General features: G+C 31.6%; 2 protein-coding genes across 2 annotated transcripts; both read right to left on the reverse strand.

The window, feature by feature from the left end:
- Positions 1–5,294: 5,294 nt before the first annotated feature.
- LOC130947427 (putative RING-H2 finger protein ATL71) lies at positions 5,295–5,990 on the reverse strand. The gene is made up of 2 exons (XM_057876126.1): positions 5,498–5,990; positions 5,295–5,407 (listed from the first exon to the last, which is right to left on the reverse strand). Exons 1-2 carry the CDS (start codon positions 5,893–5,895, stop codon positions 5,344–5,346), a joined length of 462 nt encoding a protein of 153 aa, XP_057732109.1. The 5' UTR covers positions 5,896–5,990; the 3' UTR covers positions 5,295–5,343.
- Positions 5,991–7,781: 1,791 nt separating this feature from the next.
- Positions 7,782–11,047, reverse strand: LOC130951869 (vacuolar protein sorting-associated protein 60.1-like). The gene is made up of 7 exons (XM_057880619.1): positions 10,786–11,047; positions 10,328–10,479; positions 10,026–10,119; positions 9,100–9,171; positions 8,900–9,011; positions 8,561–8,721; positions 7,782–8,191 (listed from the first exon to the last, which is right to left on the reverse strand). Exons 1-7 carry the CDS (start codon positions 10,852–10,854, stop codon positions 8,138–8,140), a joined length of 714 nt encoding a protein of 237 aa, XP_057736602.1. The 5' UTR covers positions 10,855–11,047; the 3' UTR covers positions 7,782–8,137.
- Positions 11,048–21,728: the final 10,681 nt, after the last annotated feature.

Genomic DNA, 21,728 nt, shown 5'->3' on the forward strand with positions numbered 1-21,728 from the left:
ATTTAAGAATAATTAATTTTTTAAAATTATTAATTTTCTCATTTTAGTGGAGTTTAATCAAATTAATAACATATTAAAAAAATGGAAACTTTTTAATTTTTACTCTTCTAACGAGTGTATCTAGAATACACTCTACAAAATTCCTTATTTTAATTTTAATTTGTTGGTTTGAATTGCCTTTTAGTTTTATTGTTTTGAGGAGCTTCTATTTGAATAATATGGAGCTAGGATATAATTAAGCGGATAACACAGGAGAGATCGACAATGACTTTACGCAAACCTATGTACAATGACAATCACCTATTCAATTGTTTTCTCAACTATGTATGTATATTGGAGAAGTTGAAGAGATATAAATATATAAATTATTTGAACAGCCAAGTAATGAAATAAAAAATTAAATTAATTAATTAAAATTTTATATTTTCAATACTTTTGTGATGCATGCATTTGTTGAACAAATTATCTTGCAAATTATTGGATATTAATTAGAACGTAAAATAATCGCATAAGTATTGAATAATTATTTTGCAACAGCTAAGCATGCAATTATTCCGTGCATTTAGTTTTAAGAAAAAAATATATTTAATTTAAATATTATATACCTATAAAACATCAGTTACTATATATTTATATAAAAATATATTTATAATTTAATTTATTTTAATATATATTTTATACTAATAATTAATTTTAATATGCATTTAATAACATATATAGCTAGTTGACCACCGAATCATGAGAGGTCAATGATTTTTAAATGAATACATACGTGTACTTGCCTTTTTATATAGTTAACAACTTTTTAAGGTTTTACCTGCATAGTTTAAGGAGTAAACTCTAAATTCTATTTTCAACAAAAAAATGCATATAATATAAATAAGATAATCTCTTAAAAATAACAACTTCGTGTTTCTTTCTTTCTATTTTTTTTATGGGAGAATTTATCCTTCACTATTAAAAATTAATATTTAAAAATTAATATATTAATTCTTTACAATAATACATGTAGAAAATGATCAATGATTATTATTTTAAACCTACTTGACATTTATACATATGTTTTGTCAAAGACAAAATTAGAAGAAGAGACATGTTTCCACTTAATACATTGATCTTTAAAAAAGTGTTGATGGCTTCCTAAGGGATTTGTCCTCTTGTTTTAAAGTAACAATACATGTCTCCCACTAGATAGAGATTAGATAGAGACACAATGTCTGTTTCTTAATTAAGTTGTTGGAACCATTATCTCTGTACTTGAAAACATAAAGTTCATTAATGAATCAAGTATAGAAAGTTTTTCCAATGAAAATTCCTGTATTCCCTCTCCATAATGGAAAAAATTCTAAAGAGAGAGATCCTTAAGAACTGTGGGTAAAGATAGTTTTCTAGCTAATGGACCCATCACTTATTTGTCTTTAGCATGCATGTAGCAACTAATGTAGACAAACAACAACTTGATTAAAGTGTTGCCAAAGTATGTCCAGGCATATAAGAATCGGAATTAAATTTAATTTGACAGTTAAATATGTACCGTACTTTTTAAGTAATCAAGATTCACTTTCCGTTTTATTCTAACTATTATTTTATAGTTGTCTTTTTAAAATTGTATTCCTTTTTTTGTTTGTGTGATTCTTTCTTTGTAATCTTATAAAATATATTTACTTTTCATATATAAATAACATTTATTTTTTGATAGATTTTCAAATTTTATATTTTGTATTAAAAATTTGAGTTAAAAGAGTAGATCATGACAACTTTTTAAATTTTATATTTTATACTAAACTAAATACTTTAGTTGAAATATCAGATCATGATAACTTTTTAAACTCCATATTTTGTACTAAAGGCTTTAGGCCGATCACGACAACTTTTTAAACTTCATATTTTGCATTGAAGGTTTTGGTTAAAATAGGGATCATGACAACTTTTTAAACTTCATATTTGGACTACAAGAAAAAACAATATTTGTAATAAAATAAAATTGTTACAAAAAATCAAAATTTTAAAATAAAAGGATTTTGTAACAAAAAATGGGTCGTTGTAGTATGTTCCGTTACAAAAAAATTTTTGTAACAAAAAATGGAACTGTTGCAATTCAAAGTAATATTTTGTACCAAATTTTTCTGATACAAAAAAACAAAAATCGTTACAAAAGTAATAACAAATTTTGATGTTCAAAATATTTTTGGTGACTATATTTTTTCCTATCATAAAATTTTATTACAAAATGTAACTTAGATTTTGTAACATTTTTTTAGTTACAAAAGAAAAATAATTATTTTGTAATAATTTTTTTAATACAAATTGCATGCATAATTTACTAAATTATTTTTTAATTAACTGATATATTAACTATTTTATTGAGCAAGTCAACATTTATATAATATGTAAAAACATTGTTTTAAAACAAAATAACATTAATGAGTACATTAATTAGTTCTACAAGTTATATTTCTTGCACAAGTTCAACCAAGAGTTAAAAGTCTAACATAGATTAGTGTCTCTATGAATCAAAATATTCTTGAGCCCTCAAGGTAGCATGTTGTCACCATTTTAGCACTCCTGTAAATAAAAAAAGACCGAAATAAAAAATTAGAAACAAGATATAACACTAATTATAATTTTTTTATTAACTTTTATCCAAAATATTTAGAAAATTTTTGGAAGAACCTCCCCTAAAATTTGGATATTTCCACCGTCTACGGCTCCAACAAAAAAAATATATACATATTTTTTTTTATTCTTAAAGTGTTTAACATTTTGAAAAAAAAATGTTATAAAATATACTTATATTTTGTGACAAACAATTAACTTGTTATAAACAATATTGAATTTTGTGACAAAATTTATTTTTTGTTACAAAATAATTGGAGTTTTTGAAATAAAAAGATATTTTGTTACAAAATAATTAGAGTTTTTGAAACAAAAAAAAAATATTACAAAATATTTAGAATTTTTGCAACTTTTTTTTGTTACAAAATATTATAATATTTTGTAATAAAACACCTTTTCGTTACAAAAACTAACGTAATTTGTAACAAAAAAATCAGGTTGTTACAAAATATTATCATGTTTTGTAACAACTTGTAATATTGTTACAAAACATTATTTTTTGTAACAATTACTAATTATTATTACAAAAAAAATTTTTGTAACAATTTTAAATTTGATACAAAATTTTTGTTACAAATATTTTATTTTCTTGTAGTGTTGGTACTGAACTGGAGGCTTTAGTTGAAGTAACAGACTATGACAATTTTTCAAATTTCATATTTTATACTAAAGACTTTAGTTAAAGTGGCAGATCATGACAGTGGCTGATCATGACAATTTTTTAAACTTCATATTTTGTACTGAAGGCTTTAATTGAAGTAGCAGAATATGAGACTTTTTTAAACTCCATATTTTGTACTGAAAGTTTTAGTTGAACTTTTTAAACTCTATTTTTTGTATTGAACTGAAGGCTTTAGTTGAAGTAACAAATCGTGACAATTTTTCAATCTCCATATTTTATACTGAAGACTTTAGTTGAAGCAGCAGATAATGACAGTGGCAGATCATGACAATTTTTTAAATTCTATATTTTATACTAAAGACTTTAGTTGATGCGACAGATCATGCTAACTTTTTAAATTCCATATTTTGTATTAAAGGTTTTAATTGAAGTGGCAGATCATGACAACTTTTCAATTTAGTTGAAGTGACAGATTATGGTACCTCACTGCCTCGTAGTATAGTGCATTTGAATTGAATTTAGTCTAATCAATGCGGTGTGTGAGTTTAAGTATATATAAAAAAAAACTTCATATTTTAGAATTGATAATCATAAAGTAAGAAATTAATTTTAGAAACTAAATTGCACAATCTTAAAAGTTAATTACAATAATTGTCTCACTTATAAAATAGACTATAACTATATTAATAATATTTTAAGAATTACTAAATCGTCTTATTAAATATTAAAATATACTTTCTCACTTTAAGTAATTACGATTCACTTTCCATTTTATTCTAGCTACTATTCTATAGCTGCCTTTTTAAAATTGTATCTTTTCTTTTATGTGTGTGATTCTCTCTTTACAAATTCATAAACCATATTTATTTCTCATATATAAATAATAATATTCTTTTGATAACTTTTTAAATTTCATATTTTGTAGTGAAAACTTTAGTTGAAGCGACAAATTATGATAATTTTTCAAACTCCATATTTATATTAAAATTTTATATTTTGTACTGAAGGCTTTAGTTAAAGTAGCAGATCATGACAACTTTCTAAACTTTATATTTTGTACTAAAGCCTTTAGTTGAAGCAGGAGATCATGACAAATTTTCAAACTCCATATTTTGTATTAAAGGTTTTAGTTGAAGCGATAGATCATGACCATTTTTTAAACTTCATATTTTGTATTGAAGACTTTAGTTGAAGTATTAGATCACGATAATTTTTCAAACTCCATATTTTGAACTGAAAGTTTTAGCAGAAGCCAGCAGATTATGACAACTTTTCAAATTTCATATTTTATACTAAAAATTTTAGTTGAAGTGGCAGATCATGATCAGGTTTTGTACTAAAGACTTTAGTTGAAGTATCAGATCATGGTAATTTTTCAAACTCCATATTTTGTACTGAAGGCTTTAGCAGCAGATTATGACAACTGTTCAAATTCCATATTTTATACTGAAAACTTTAATTGAAGTGACAGATCATGACAATTTTTTAAACTTCATATTTTGTACCAAAGATTTTAGTTGAAGTATCAGATTATGATAATTTTTCAAACTTTATATTTTGTACCAAAGACTTTAGTTGAAATGGCAGATCATGACAACTTTTTAAACTCCATAACTTTAGTTGAAACAGCAGATCATGACAATTTTTCAAACTCCATATTTTATACTGAACTGAAGGCTTAGTTGAAGCAACAGATCATGACAATTTTTTAAACTTCATGTTTTGTACTGAAGGTTTTAGTTGAAATGGCAGATCATGACAACTTTTTAATTTAGTTAAAGCGGCATATGATGATAACTTTTCAATTTAGTAGTGAGAGATCATGGTGCCTCACAGCTTCGTAGTATACTGCATTTGAATTTGAGTTTAGTCTAGTCAATGCAATGTGGTGAGTTTAAGTGTATATCCAAAAAGACTTCACATTTTGGAATTGACAATCATAAAATAAGAAATTAACTTTAGAAGCTGAACTGCACAATCTTAAAAGTTGATTACAATAATTATCTCACATATAAGAAAGACTATAACTATATTAATAATATCTTAAAGATTACTAAACCGTGTTACTAACTATTAAAGTATACTTTCTCACTTTTAGAAGAGTCTCAATAAGTCCTTGTAGCGGCCAAGGGAGCAACTTCAGCAATAGGGGTGGGTAATGGAGAGTTCCTACACATTGGACAAGAAAGGTTTAGCCTCAACCATACATCAATACAATCCCTATGAAAAAAATGGCCACAATCAGGTAATAGCCTTAACCACTCTGAGTCTGCATAATCTGCCAAACATATTGAGCAACTAAGAAGTTCTGTTGGATCATCTGCCTTTTGATGAAGCTTGGCTTGGGAGAACAACAACATAGGATAACTTTTGAGGATTGATTCTTGCATTTGTTGTTGCTCCTCACCAATTTGGATTGTTATAGAGGATGGGTCTCTGTCCATGATCACTGTCCTGTTTGAATTGAAACTGCTATTGGTTCTTCCGGAGCTTGGTCCGGTTCGCTCGTCTCGAATCCTGCTTTTGCTGCAGTAGTATGCAGTGAGAGCTATGAATGCCATCAAGAGGAGGAAGCCAAGAGACAAAGAAACCGAATAATACGTGTATCCGGTTATGTCCTCTTGAGAGTCCTCAGTAGAATTGGAAGTGTTGTTCATGGAACAAAGGAGAAGCTTCAAAGTGTTGCTTTATGAAGAAGAAACTAAGAAGATGCACTATGTTATACTATGTTACTCTTTCTACAAAGGAGGATAGAAATGTGGCCAAGGTGATGGATGAAATTGTGGGGGTTAAGTGTTAATGTGTAGGCAAAAGGAATAAAATGTCAACTTGTGTGGGGAGTTACTATGTGGTGGTGGCGGTTTGTGAATATACCTAACGATAGTTTTGTCTCTAGTTGGTGGCGGCTACATGCAATGCAAGTGTCATATATAATCTTGACAACCTTAATCTAAATTGTCTATTCATAAAACTAGGATTTTTGGTCCCAGCTCACCACTACCAACTTATCTGGACAAGCTTTAAGTAGGTTGCTTGGATTCAAGTTTAACCGGATCAAAGTTCTTATGGAGGGAGAGACTTAATAAAATGATAAAGTAACGAATTAATCACTATTAAATTAAGATATAAAATTCAGATACGATAAGAGTTACAAATTTTATGATAATTAATATCTTGCTTTATTATTTTTCATTTCTTCTTATTTTAGAGGATTTAACTTCATTAATATTACTAACTTCTTCCTACCTTTTTCTTTTATCTTCTGTTTGCTTTTTATCTATCATCGTTACTTTTTATTGTTTACATAATATACGCTTCATTCGAATGTATTAATTTAGAAATATAAAAGAAAAAGTAATCGATTTTGTTAGATAGATAATTATTTTTGTGAACAATATGAATAATGGGTTCTAGAATTGACCTAATAAAGTAAAAAAAAAAATATTCTACTCCCAAATTACCTTCTAAATTCTAACATTAAAATAACCATTTGCACACCTAATGAATTGAACATTCAGCTATTATTAAGCTACATGAGTAAACTAAATCAAAAAATATAACCACCATCCAACTAAAAATCAACATAATCATCTACATACTTATTAAATTAAACATTTAATATATCTTTTATTCATATTATTTAATATTCTCATTGTCTCCCTATATTTTTTTCAAAAATAATAGCAAGTTAACAAATATCTAGCATGCATTTCTTCATAATCATCCAAATAATAATAATAGTAATAATGATTTAGACATAAGTCAACTGTGATTGCTCTATTTTAGATTTTTAGCACTTCAACGACTTACTCATTAATAAGATTATTATATGTATATTTTCCTTCCAACAAGCAGTAGACTTTTTTGGATGGATTAGCGTAGAGGGGTTCCCCTTTGTGGATATGTAACAATTTTATAATTGGAAACCCGATATAAAATGAAAAATGGAATCGAGTTAAGAAAAATATCAAAATAGTCAACTTACATTATCACTTTGGTAAACGTACTCCGTTGATCATAATATATATAAACGGTTAATTAATTATTTTTTGTTTCTTCCATTTGAAGCCAACCCTCATTTCAAAGGGTAAAATCAAAACGATGTGACTTTGAAAATTTAGCCTAGATAAATAACTTAATTAAATTATTTTGTAAAAAAAAAATTAAACAATAAATATTTATATTAAAAATAATTTATAATTAAATTATTTTGTTTAATTTTTTAATTTTAAAAGTATTTATTTTAAAAAAATAATAATAAACTTTTTTATTATAATTTTTTTTAAATTTTTTAAATAATTTTTTAAAAAATAACAATTTTATTTTAAAAATTATATCAAAGATTAATATTATATATTTTCATAAGTTAAAAATTAAAAAAAAATTACTTATAAACCTATCGAAACGGACTCTTATTTGTATACAATTTCAAAGTAAAAATTCCTGCATCATCTAAAATCTCAATAGTCACTGAAGTGGCACTGCTCCAAGAGTGAGGAGTTATTCACTTTATTCACCTGATTGGACTCAAATCAGGTTATCAACAAAATTAATGCACACTTGGATAAATCGGTAACCCATTCTCCTTACCACAATTCATGGCACTTTCATATGGATATAAAGTAACTATAGTGCATACAAAACTCCCTTTTTTTTTTCTTTTTCTTGTGTAGTACAAATAATTCTTTTTTCTTGATAAAATAGTATAGTACAAAATGTCAATCATGATTCCAAAAGGCTTATTACAGGAAATAAGTAGCACAAGTCAAATAATTTCCAAACATCCCCAGACCAAGAAATGGCTAAAAAAATCAAGCAAGTTCTGCACAACTTTACAGGGCCCTGACTCATGTCTGCATCGCACGGATGACAAAAGAAGAAGCAGCATCATTCTCTAATCTAACCACGTAAGGATGCCCGGGGGACGGCAGGTAAACCCAGTTCATCTTCATTCTGTCAGTATCAAAGCAATCCAATCAGAAATTAAAGCTAGATAACATTTTGAATGATAATAAATTAACACAGTAACATTCTAGTCCAGAGCCTCAGCATTTTGTATCAAGAATCACTGGTCATTACTCACGACTAAGCAATAGCAGATGCAAAGACATAGGTTGACATTAATAAGGATAATTTTAAGTGTATGGGGCATAATGCTGCCGCTAAAAAGCTTAAGACAAGCCTAAATCAGGATGCCGAGAAGTGAAGAACCTCTTTAATCCCCGCATTTGAACCCCATCATGTCAGAACAGTTACAACTACACTGAAGTGAAAAAGGCAAGCGTTTTCTTATTAGAAGCTAAAGATGGAACGAAATCATACTTGGGGATTGGATCTGCCAGCTGGTACTGTTGTTTGTCCTGTTGGAGCTGGAGGTAGGTTAAGCTCTGCCTCCAAATCAGTTTCTTTATCAGGTTGGAGATAGGAGGGGACACCATCAGCTTCAGTTTCATTTCCCATGTCTAATTCCAATGCATCAAGTTCTGTTTTAACCCAAAAGAAAAAAGGAAAAGGAAAAAGAGACATAAACAAGACAACCAATTCCTAATAAACAGCTGCAGAACCTCACCATTCTACCCAACCATGCAGCCCCATTACACAGGAGCTTTGGCCGTCTTTCCATCATTTATATCAAAAGCTTAAAGCAGTCCATTAACTTACCACCCATAAGTTCATCCTCGTCAATGTCGTCAGGCACATTATAGCTTCTACCCAAAGTCTCTTGGATTTCATTACTAACATCCATCAGGTCCATCATCTCATCTTGCAAGTTCTACACATAACATGGATAACAAATTAAGACCTGAGATTCTCACTATTAGTTAAATAGAATTTATAAGAAGCAGAAAGAGAATGCAGACATCAATGTCTTGTATCTTCACAGTTTTCATCATCCCCTTCAACTCCTTGTTGGCAGACTTCAAAGCTGACATCTGAAAAGTAAAAGATAACGGGGGAGAAAAAAAAGAAGTCATAAACACCTGGTTTTGAATTCTATCTTGACAAAATATTCTTTGGAAGTCATATGATTTCTGAATTTTGAAAACTTAATACAAACAAGAACAAAAGTACAATGCACAATTAATAACAATTCTAGGAAGAGACCCCCACTCCAATGACACATACTATTCATCCACTACCTCTGATGAGGTAGGCAGCAGGTTCCAAACAGGGTACAGATAAAGCTCCGCCTCGAACCATTCCCCTTAAAGCGCTAACAAGACAAATGAATGTTTTATAGTGAATATGATTGATTACCCCAGTCAAACTATATTCATATAGCATAAAATTGGAAGAAATTTTTCAAGTTGTTATAGCCATCCAAATAATTTGTCCTTTAAATTAAAAAATAGACCCTTTGGATTAATCTCAAAACAAAATGACATCCCAGTAGGTCACAAGGCTCCCACCATTGTAGGGTTTAGAAAGGGTTAGACAAATACAGCCCTACCCCACCATGGAGAGTGTTTTACTCACTAAAACCTGTAACTACTAGGTCACATGGAAGCCCCTTACCAAACGCAACCAATCTTTCCTTCTTTCTTTTTCTTTTTTTTTTGGAATTTTTTTGAAAACATAATGCAGCCTGTCTTATCAACTGCTTTTAGAGAGAGGCATGCCATAATTATTCAATTTAGACAGAAGAAACCTTTGAGTTTTGATGATATGATGAATTAAAACATTCACATAGGCCATAATAATAATAACCAGTAAATATAGTGAAAAAAAGAGCACAACAGAAAACTTTCAAAGAATACTCTAAGCTATTTGATATTTGGGTGCATACAGTTTGTTGAGCATCTTTAATGCCCTCGGCAGCAAATTGAACTTGATCAAGATTGAATGTCTGATTATACAGCATGTCCCGTTGACCTTCATACCTGACAAGAGCGTAGTGTAATACTATATGAGTACACGATGAATCATTCACATTGCAAACTTTTGGGGGAATTTTAATTCTTCAATTGAAAATCATTCCAACCTTAATGAGAATATTGCAACCTTATTCCTACACTTGACCTACTACTTTAGCATAACCAAGTAGCTACCACATTAAACACACTAAGAAAACAATAATGAAGAACTTACATTCGCTTTTGCTTAAGAACTCTCATAGCCCTAGCTTTAACAGCTTCCTGGGCAGGACCAGGTCTTGTTTTCTTGATCTGCTCCTTATATCTACTAAGTTCCGCATCAAGTTTCTTAATTTTTTCATCCACTGAATCTCCACGTTTAGTAATCTAGAACATCCAAATATATATACTTAGTTATACTTCAACAAGAACAACACCAACAGATGACCATAATTTGAGTCAAATATGAACGTGTTTGGACCCCCAAAACCTATAGTTGAAGCCTTTGATCTCCAAATTCTAGGGTTTGGAGCCAAAACCTTAGTTTCAAAATTAAACGTGGAAGCTAAAAAGATTTAAACAGATCTGCGGCAGTATCAAAACCGTAGAGAAGATAGATCAGATGCAGCACGCGAATTGAACCAACGAAAGCGAAAATTTAAAAAAATTAGAAAGAAAAAATTGAAAACAGACCCTTTCATTGGCATCTTCAATAGAAGGAGGGGGGTCTTTGTTCTTCTTGACACCGAAGACTCTCTTCATTCTCTATTCTTTCTTCTTTTTCGGTTTGAATGGAAGTTGAGGGAGATGAAGATCAGAAAGCGCGGTGGAGAGTTGATTTTTTATTTTTTTATCTTTTTTTTTTCGCTTTGAGTTTTGCGAAAAAAGGAAAGAATTAGGATTGCGACGCTTTTGTTTAATTTTGATTTCTTCTAGCTTTGGATTTGGGTAGAAGTTTCCATGAATTGTTCTCATATATAAAGTCTACGCGTTTTGTTTTTTTTTTTTTTATATATAAAAAAACCCATCAACGTTAAGGAAACCAAATTTGTTTCAGCGGTCAGATTTAGTTTTTAATCTGTGTGTGTTAGTTGCTAATCATTAAAATTTACAAAAGTAGATATCATTATATATTGAATATTTTTTAATTATAATTAAAATAGTCATTTAAAAAATATAAACCAATTTAAAAATTTATTCTTATAAACTTACAATTATCCATTTTTATATTTTATATATGTACACTTAAAAATACTCCTTTAAAAATAATTTTTTTTAGTATAAAAAATCTAGAGAGAATTAGATTTACCCAAGAGATAAAATACACCAAATTCTTTCATATATAGACAATTATGTCCAGACAAAAAGAAATGAGATTCACATTTTACAGGTTATTTTTAGAAGACGGGTCTTAGTGCAGTGGTCAAAATGAACTTGAAGTTGAGGCTCTGAGATTTTACAATAAACTTTTCTATGGTGATCTTCATGTGGACTTAGAAGTAATGGGTACTCAACTCAGACTTTTTTCATAGGCTTGCATGATCTACGAAACAGATTTCAAAAGCGGAAGTCCATAATACAGTAATAGAAATTAACTCGTTTAAGACTCGGAAGTTGATGCTTTTCAAGCTTTTTTCTTTAAGGAATACTGAGATATTATGGATAATGAAGTTTTGTAGCTTGTATGCCAAGCTTTTTCTGGTGACTTTCTTAATGCTTCTCTTTTAATACTTTGATTGTTTTTATTCCAAAGATTAATAATCCTATTAGAATGAAAGATTTTTATCCAATCAGTGTTTGCAATGTTATATATAAGGTTGTTACAAAAGTGATGGTAACAGATTACGGCCTTATCTGACTGAGATCATAGAAACACTGCAAGGTAACTTTATTTCGAGAAGGAGTACCTCAAATAACATCATTTTAGCACAAGAAACTTTACACTTCATGAAAAAGACTAAGTCTAAAAAGGAAACTCTTGCTCTCAAGATTGGCCTTAAGAATGATAGAGATAACTGGGATTTCTTAAAGCAAACTCTATCTATGTTTGGACATGCCGTCATGAATAGACTTATTATGTGGTGCGTCAGATCATTCTTTTTGTCTATTATGTGAACTGGTAATAAGTTGGATAATTTTCAGTCCAAAAAAGCACTTTGCCAAGAGAACTATTTATCACCCTATTTTTTTGTCATGTGCATGAGAGATTAAGATGTTATACTTCTCATCAAGTGGAGCAGAAACTGTGAAAACCAGTAACTGTCTCTAGAAAAGGTCCATCGATATCACAATTAATGTCTGTTGATGACTTTGTACTCTTTTATTAAGCAACCAAGACATAGGTTTAGTGAGCTCTACAAATCTTAAATCTTTTTTGTAAAGCGTCTGATATAAAAGTGAATTTTAAAAAATCTAGAGCAATTCGTACTCACTGTTTCTAGACAGAAAGGATATGTTCACAAGCATTTCTTCCATAAGATTTGTTAACTCATTAAAAAATACTTGGGAGTGGGGTTAGAACACTTTAGATCATTAAAAACTGATTTCAATGACGTCCTAGATAAAATCTAGAAGCGGCTAGCTTCGTGGAAAGGTAGATTTCTCAATAGAGTTAGGCGAATTTGTCTCGTAAAGTTTGTGATTGCCTTCATTCCTATTTATAAGATGCAAGTGAGCTATTTTTTCAGTGCTACTTGTAATGAAATTGATATATTGGTGCGACAATTTGTATGGAGTGGTGCAGCCAACACCTGGGGTCAACATTAATTTCATGGAGAACTCTTACTATTCCCAAGAGGTTCCACTACAAGAAAAACGTCGAGTACCATCGGAAAAACAAATAAAATTCGACGGTAATTTAAACACCGTCGGAAACAATCAGACGGTATAAACCTCGTCGGTAAATGTTTATCGTCGGACTTTTTTTTGTCCAACGGTAATTACCGTCAGATTATGCGAAAGAATATAGTAAGCGTGAAAATGGATCGTGTTGGATTTTACTGTCGAAAATTTTCCACGGTAACATTGGTGCCACCTCGTTCATCTTTCCGCTATATTACCAACGGATTTATCCGACGGTAATGCCGAGGGAAATGTTTTTAAATTTTTTTTTTAAAAAAAGTGTTATTGTCAAAATATTTTGACGGTAATTTTTTAATTTTTTTTAGTTATCTTTTCCCGTCAATTTCTAGTGTTCCCTGATAATTAACAATTGAAATAGTGCTTTAAACCTTATGTGAAGTACAAAAAATATAAATTACAAATATTGAATGATGGTAATTGAAATATCTAAAAAAAATGCTAATTATTTTGTAATCACATAACTATGTTTACAGTCACTAAAATATATATTACAAATACAATTACGTTTTTAAAGAAAAACATATTACAAAACAATATTTACATTAACCCTATTCAGATTCATCATCTTCTTCCTCTAGTTCCCATCCTCCCCTTTCGATGTAGTTTCCTGATTATCATCGAACTCATCTTCCTCTTCTTTGTCGCCATCGACCCCGTCTTCTTCTTAAAGATCGTCGTCCTGTGGTGGAAGTGCATCGGCATCTAGTCTAAGGTCAATGATATCATCATCCATAACCGCAGACTTAATGGTGAGCCCCTCACCGGTATCAATTTCCGTTCTCGTAGGAGTAAGGTCGTCAATCTGGTAAGGTTGTTAACCCTCTGTCCTATCATCAGACTCAATGTGGCCTCTTGATTTAGTCTTAATCACAACCACCCAACAGGACTTGCATGAACTCGGATAAGGAAAATAGTATACCTTTCGTGCATTTTGAGGTAGAATAAAAGGATGGTAACACCTATATTTCCTGGTTATAGTAACTTCAGTGATATCGTAGTCCTTGTGCTTTCATGTTTCTTGTCGCGAGCTGGGATCACACCATCCACATTTAAATGTGCACACCTTGTACGTAGTACGACAAAAATACTCTAACTCAATTATGTTGTGTAAGATACTAAACTAATCAGAGTGACCCTGCCTGACTCCCCTTGAACCCAAACGCTAGTGTTATCTGTTTTCTTTCGATCAATCACTGTAAGGTATAAAACTGATATCCATTAATAGTGTACATTGGGTCCTAACTAAATGCAACTAGTTCCGAATTTGTTGTGTCAGTTAACTGCACCCTGATGTATTCTCTGAACCAACATAAAAAGTTGTTCAATGAGGTATCAGAATTTTCATCTTGGAATAACCTATATGATTCATCAGAGGATAAAGAAGTTTTAATTAGATTAAGAAGTTAGTATCTTACTTATTGCAGTATCTGCCAAGACTTAAAAAATTCACATGAGATAGGGTAAAATTTGGTCACAATTAAGCAACACATGCAGATGTGCAGCATCAATTTCCTTCTACTCCAACTAGTAGTCACTGTCCGCACCTATTGCAGCTCCTTCTGGTAAAAAAATTGGGTATGTTGTTCCACTTGATGAGGATTCTCCCCTCTCATCATTCCTTGCAACCCTTGTTTTACGTGACTCTACATGAGACTGAAATAGAATGATCAAAATGCAAATGTTTTCTTATCTAGGAATGCTTCGCAAATGCTACCCTCAATCCGAGCTCTGTTCTTTACAATGTGTTTGAATGAACCAATCATCCTCTCAAATGGGTACATCCACCTAAATTGGACTGGCCCACATAGTATTACTTCGTACGGTAGATAGACTGTTAAGTGTTTCATAACGTCAAAAAAAGATGGAGGAAATATCCTTTCCATCTTACAAAGTATGAGAGGAATGTTCTTGTCCATGATTGTGAGGTCATTAATGCTAAGTTTCATAGCACATAACTCCCTAAAGAACTCACTTATTTCTATGAGGGGTTTCCAAATGTTTGTTGGAAGTTCTCTGAACGTGACAGGAAGCAAAGACTCTATGAAGATATGACAATCATGATTTTTTTTAACCTAGCAAGCCTACCCTATGACACGTTTGTACACCTGCCCAAGTTGGAGGCGTAACCATCAAAAAACCTTAACCCTCTAATCCACTTACAAACATTTTGTCTTTACTCCTTCGTTAGAGAGAACATCGTCTTTGATTTATCCCACCACTCGTTATTAAGTCTCCTTAAATTCATATCTGGCCGCCTGCAAATGTTCTCCAAGTCTAACCTAGCCTTATTGTTGTCCTTTGTTCGCTTATCATCCATTATTGTATGCATGATATTGTCAAACATGTTTTTTTTTCAATGTGAATCACATCAAGATAATGTCACACCAAGTTGTCTTTCCAATAAGACAACTCCTAAAATATACTCTGTTTAGTCTAACTAAACTCTCGGGCATATCTTGGAGGTCTGAAACCTGCCCATTATCGACGACCTTTGGGATTCTACAGACACGTTGTCAAACTTGCCTACCATCCAACCTTGTAGATCCTTCTTTGTGTTCAGTTTTATTCTTTTTGAACGAGTTCTTTTGCACCGAAAAAGATGATCATAGTCGAGGAATCTACTATGGTAATCAAAACACGAATTCTTACCGCGATTCGGCAACCAAAATACATTCGTGTCCTCCACACAAATGGGACATCCTATTCTGTCCTGGGTGGACCAACCTGACAACATCCTGTGTATAGAAAAGTCGTTGATGGTCCACATCAACGCAGCCCGCAGTTGAAAGTTTGTCTTCGTCGAAATATCATACGTCTCTACACCATCAATCCACAACTCCTTTAACTCATCCACCAAGGGCTGTAAGAAGACATCTATTTTGGTCTTTGAATTGCAAGAACTAGGTATGATGCAAATTAAGAACATGTATAGATCCTTCATGCTCATTTTGGGACTCAAGTTATAAGGTGTCACGACTATAGACCAACAAAAGTACGGATTACCATGCAAACCCTTTAGAACACAAAGCTAGTCTAATGTTTTTAAGCTCGCTCGCAAATGTAGGATGGACCCGATCAAAATACTTCCAAGCTTCTTCGTATGATGGATGCGTCATGATTCCATCATCTCTCTTGTTGTTGCTATGCCAAGTCATATGAGGGGCCGAACTCTCAATGCATACAATCGTTTCAACCTAGGGATTCAAGGCAAGTAGTGCATCTGTTTCATTGGAATTCTCTTTAACCAACATTTTCCGATCTGTTCTCTCTGGACTTGGAACCTTGGTGATCTACAAAATCTATATTCAGTTAGGTATGCATCCGTCTTGTAGTACAACATACAACCATTCAAACAACAATCAATTTTCACCTCATTTAAACCCAACTTCGAAACTAGCTTCTTTGCTTCGTAGTGGTTTCGGGGATGCCAATGGACCCAACAGGTACCAGTTCGTTGTAAAGGATAGCCCACTTATCAAAGGACTCTCGAGTATAATTTAACTCTGACTTAATACTCATTATCCTAACACTTGCAGACAACTCCGAATGAACGCACCCCTCGTACAAAGGTTTCGTAATAGATTCTAATATATGATAAAATGTCTTCGCTTCTGGGTTAGGCTCTTTTTTAGTCTCTCCCAATTCCGTAACACCTGTTACATCACACACCATCTCGTTGTATATCTCTTGGTTAGCCTCCTAAGTCATGTCATCCATGTTTAGGTCTCTCAACACCTGAATTTTCGTTGATTGACAACCAAACCTATTCAAATTAGACATAGATCAATTAATTTTTTGCTCGTCCACTTCTCCCTATTTCGTCAACATCCAATACCTATCATTGAACCCGTTACAGTAGAGGTGAAGTGTTATGTCTGCCGGTCCTAACCACTTATCCAGTCAAAACTTTTAATAATGACACCTAAAAACCCCTTCAGACATAAACGGTTCCATGCTGAAAATATGTGCGAAAACGCATCAACCTCCTCAAATAATTCCACTTTTAAATCCCTGACTATTGTTATCCCTCTCATACATCCATGGACGATGACTCGAAATTATATTGAAATATACACTCTAGAATTCAATGAACAATAGAAATTATTTAGGTTTTTAGAAAATTCGACAGAATGTCCTCTATAATTAGAATCTCCCGTCAAATACAATAATCAGTTTCTGACATACCAAACATGTAGCAAACAATTTAAATGATAATTCATAGACATTATCCTTAATTCAGCAACATCCGTTAAATAAAGACAACAGTTTTCACATAGGAAACAGTTGCAGGCATAAATCATTAACATACAAGCATTCAGTAAAGTATCAAATTCTAACCGTTCTAGTGCGTAACCCCTTATAACTTCACAATTTTCCAGCAAACAAGGGTTTTGAGAAGGCATTACTATGCGACCTTCTCCTACATCCATCCTAAAACTCTATCCTATGAAAAGTAAGTCCAACATAAAATTTAAACAATTCATTATATTCAGAAATAGAAAACCAATTTGAAATATTACTGCACAGACAACAAAAAAAAACTCCAATTAAGCTCAGAGAGAGAGAGAGAGAGAGAGAGAGAGAGAGAGAGAGACACTTTGGATCCAACTTTCGAGAGAAGTAAGTATCTCTTAAATAGAAACATCTTTTATATGCAAGTAGGGAATCAATCATCCCTGGTTTGAAAAGCTATTATTAAAGCAGCAGCTGCGCTAAAGGATGGATTTTCTTGGTCAATTAAGTCTTTGAACAACTCTTTTTTGTTTTTATCCTTGGATGAAATATAGGATAGTTGGTAACAAGATGGGAGTTATTAAAAAAGTGAATATGACTACAAGATAAAAGATATGTTTATGGAGAACTTTTGGCAGCTGATTATTTATTCTCCCTATGCTGGAATAGCTAAGAAATGAGATTTTGAATCACCAGGCATCTTTGGATACTAAATATAAGTTCAATTAGAGATAGGTCAAAGGGGTGTATTCTGCTAAAAAGTGGTTATTTTTGGCTTTTAAATAAACTTGTTGCTTGGGATCCTAGAGAGGATTGGAGGTGGATTTGGAATCTGCATATTCCTGAGAAACTCATAATTAGTCTCTGGTTGGGGCTTCACAATGTTCTCCCTAGACGTCAAATCTCTATCTTAGATTCAAATCCACCTTGAGACTACTCTGCATTGCTTAAAAGACTTTTCAAAGGCTAAAGTTATCTGGACTCTCTTAAGATTTGCCAATCCAACTTTTTTCAATGATCTTTCTTTCAAAAATTGGATTCTGTGGATTTTAGGAGTGATAAATTTTATACTTTTGTGATTAGACCGTGGTGCATTTGGGTGGACAGAAATGAGGAGCTCATTTTAAATAAAGACTTCTCAGTTTCTTTAGTCAGTTTATAGATTTGTGCCACGGTAGAAACCTTGTAAACGGTGGAGATTTCCAACACTCTTAAAGTGATTCAACTTCCTCCTAGCTCCTGGACTTGTCCGAAGCATGGTTTCCTGAAATTGAACTGCGATGGAAGTGTATTCAAGGAAGAAAGGCTACCATGATTTGGATGTGTTCCACAATTAAGATGGCATTTGGATTTATAGCATGTCCGTTAAGATTTCCTGGGTGAGTATTCTTCGTGTAGAAACTTGGGGATTTGATGTAGATTGTTGTTGGTTTTAAAGGTTGGTGCTAAACAAATTATATGTGAGATAGACTCAATGAATTCATTCCTTCTTGTTAGTCAATGCTTTTTTCTTGAACATGAAGAGAAGAATTTGATACAAAAGATTTTCAAACTCAAATAACAAAAGATGGGAGTTGCGCTTTGTGCTGATCCAGCGAATTATAAATGTTGTAGTTAACTGGTTGACAAATTTTAGGGTCCGGAATAACGGTAAAATAAAAAATTAGCTGCAATTATCACTTTTTCTATTTCGATTGCTCACGAATGATATAACTTAGAAACTTTATTTTTATTATTTGTCTTTTAATTCTATTTTTTGTTTTCTTTTTTTTCTTCAGTTTCATTTTTCTTTTAAGCTTATGTTCACTATATATATATATTATTCTCTTAATAATCGTTCTTCTTTCAAAGAAAATAGTCACCAAAAAAATTCCAAGGAAATAACTAGAAACTTTTTAAGTTATAAATTCAACTACTATTTATACATTAGTTGTTTTCCACTTTTCCTTCACTATATATTTGTAATATTTTATTTTAATATAGAGTAAATTTCATTATTTTTTAATTGAAAAGATAAATATTAAGGACAATAATTTTTATTAATATCTTATACTATTAAAATTTAAGATATAGGATTAGTACTTAGAATTTAAAATGTTAACAAAAAAATGATAAATCATTACTCTATTAAAAATTTTAAATATAACTATTATTTCATATAAAAATATATCTTTTAAAACAATTAAAAAAGTCATCTTATTCTTTAGAATTTGATCCATCTAAACTCATAAATTAAATGAATCAAATTAATCATATATAAAATATTTATAGATATTTTTTAAGTAAAATGACATTTTTAATTAAAAAAACACAAAATAATTAGTTTTTGGTTAAAGGTCAAACTTATTATCTAGAAGCAGGGAAGAGATAGGTTTTTGAAACATTTTAAAAATATTAAAAAAGTAAATAGAGTATGACTATTTTAACATATCAATATTATTTTTTATGAATAAATAAGAGGAACCCTATTTACTTTTTTGTTTTTATGACCTAACCCATTTCGCAAGCACCCTGCTCCATACTTTTTACTTTTTTTCACTAAATACCCAGGTTGAGAGTTTAGGAAGATTTTGAAAATCATCTCCGTTATCAAATAGTTTTAATTATTAATTTATTAATATTAGTAGTTTAACTATGATTTAATAAATAATTGAAGTATAATAATTATAAATAAATACATAAAAAATATAATTACATTTTAATGTATAATTTAAAAATATATAAATTAAAAAAGGTAAAATATTACTCAAGTGCAATATTTCGTAATTAGTTATATTTGGGTTCTATATGTATTTTATGTAAATCGCTACAAAGAATAAGTTTTTAAAAAATACATGTAAACCTTTATCACCAATCGCGGTGTACATAAAAAATGAAAAATTCTAAAACTGTTTGGAGGAGTTGTGGTTTATGAATAGAATAACGTGAGCTAAAATTATTGTGCGCCATCACAATTTATGAAGAAAATCACGTTCTGAAACCACTATGAACCGTCGCGGTTTATGATGGCTATAATACTTTAAGAGCTGTCACGATTTACGTTCAATTGTGTTATAAATTTGCGAGGTGGCAAAGTTAGATGAGTTGGACAAGTATAGCTGCAATTCAACCACTCTAGGGTGGTTGTATAGATATATGTGTCGAGTGGCCAAAAGAAATGACACCAACCTGGTTGGGCTACTGCAGGTGTTATAGTTGTAGATATTCTGGCGGTTTCCCATATTAAGGTCGTATGGCTTCAACATATTTTCATTTTTATTGGCATCCAAGTATGATTGGATGTTTTTCATATTGAAGATACTTATATAAATGTCTTAATGTATCTATATATTGAACTAATAATCAACTTTGTAGGTGGACGAGATATCTGCCTACCTTGGACGAGAATGAGCCAAGGGTTATTCAGATGAGGCTTGTGTTGGATAGGTTGAGGGCTCGGAGTGTAGGTTGTTAGGATTTTTAATCGTATCACATGTGATATTTATGTCTTCTTTTTATGATGTTGTCTAATAATATATTATTTTCTTTCAGTTTGTGTGGGAGCTATATTTTGCATGTGAGGTGGTGGTGGTAGTTCACCCAAAGATACTTGCCGAGGAACATTCGATTATGAAGGGTAATAACAAACTTGATCTATTTTGCAGTGATTGGGTGGCATCAGGTGAACCGAGTGATACCACAGACTTGTGGCATATAGCATCAACTGGAGAGGATAGTGAATAATTTTCTACAGTAAAAGATGGAAGAGGTGAAGATCGGTGGTTCTTCAATTACTTTCAGATGCGGCATCTGCATTGGAACAACGGAACAAATTCTATCCTCTGTGTTCAGAGAGTTACAAATCCAGATCCATGAGCAAAGTACCTGACAAACCCCGTTTTGACGGTTTATCTTGTATTGATTTTAGGGGATTTTATAACTTTTTACCCACATTTATCCATTGAAATAGCATGGTTTTATAACTTCTCCTTTAATTGTGCTTAAGAGTGAAAACATGCTTTTTAGGTCTTAAAGTAGCTAAATCTAATTCTCCTTGATTCCATTAGATGCCTTGATATGTTTGTTAAGTGATTTAAGGTTTAGGAGGCAAAGATTGGATCAAGGAAATGAAGAAAGAAGCATGAAAAGTTGGAGAACTCATGAAGAAATGAAAGAACCGGAAAGCTGTCAAGCCGACCTCTTCGCACTTAAACGATCATAACTTGAGCTACAGAGATCCAAATGATGCGGTTCCAGTTGGGTTAGAAAGCTAACATCCGGGGCTTCGAAACGATATAAGATTTGCCATAGTTGCATCGCGCATAAGGGCGCGCACGCGCACGGTACGCGGACGCGCCGATGGTGGCACATGACCCACTTAATGCAACACGTGGCCAGCGATTTTAGAAGCCTTGTGGGCCCAATCCAACTCATTTCTGATGCTATTTAACCCAAGGAGTGAAAAGGGAAACACATGTTAGTTACCATTAGTTTAGTTTAGTAGTTAGAGTTAGTTTCTAGAGAGAGAAGCTCTCACTTCTCTCTAGAATTAGGATTAGGAT

The sequence above is a fragment of the Arachis stenosperma genome, chromosome 9 (assembly GCF_014773155.1).
Source record: "Arachis stenosperma cultivar V10309 chromosome 9, arast.V10309.gnm1.PFL2, whole genome shotgun sequence".
Lineage (NCBI taxonomy): Eukaryota > Viridiplantae > Streptophyta > Magnoliopsida > Fabales > Fabaceae > Arachis > Arachis stenosperma.

Excerpts from the sequence above, each read along its gene's own strand:
- LOC130947427 (XM_057876126.1), bottom strand. The coding sequence starts at position 5,895 with ATGAACAACACTTCCAATTCTACTGAGGACTCTCAAGAGGACATAACC. Across the intron at positions 5,408-5,497 it reads GATTATGCAGACTCAGAGTG|GAACTCTCCATTACCCACCC; the intron begins GTTAAGGCTATT and ends TCCAATGTGTAG.
- LOC130951869 (XM_057880619.1), bottom strand. The coding sequence starts at position 10,854 with ATGAAGAGAGTCTTCGGTGTCAAGAAGAACAAAGACCCCCCTCCTTCT. Across the intron at positions 9,172-10,025 it reads TTAAAGATGCTCAACAAACT|ATGTCAGCTTTGAAGTCTGC; the intron begins GTATGCACCCAA and ends TTTACTTTTCAG. Across the intron at positions 8,722-8,899 it reads CGAGGATGAACTTATGGGTG|AACTTGATGCATTGGAATTA; the intron begins GTAAGTTAATGG and ends GGGTTAAAACAG.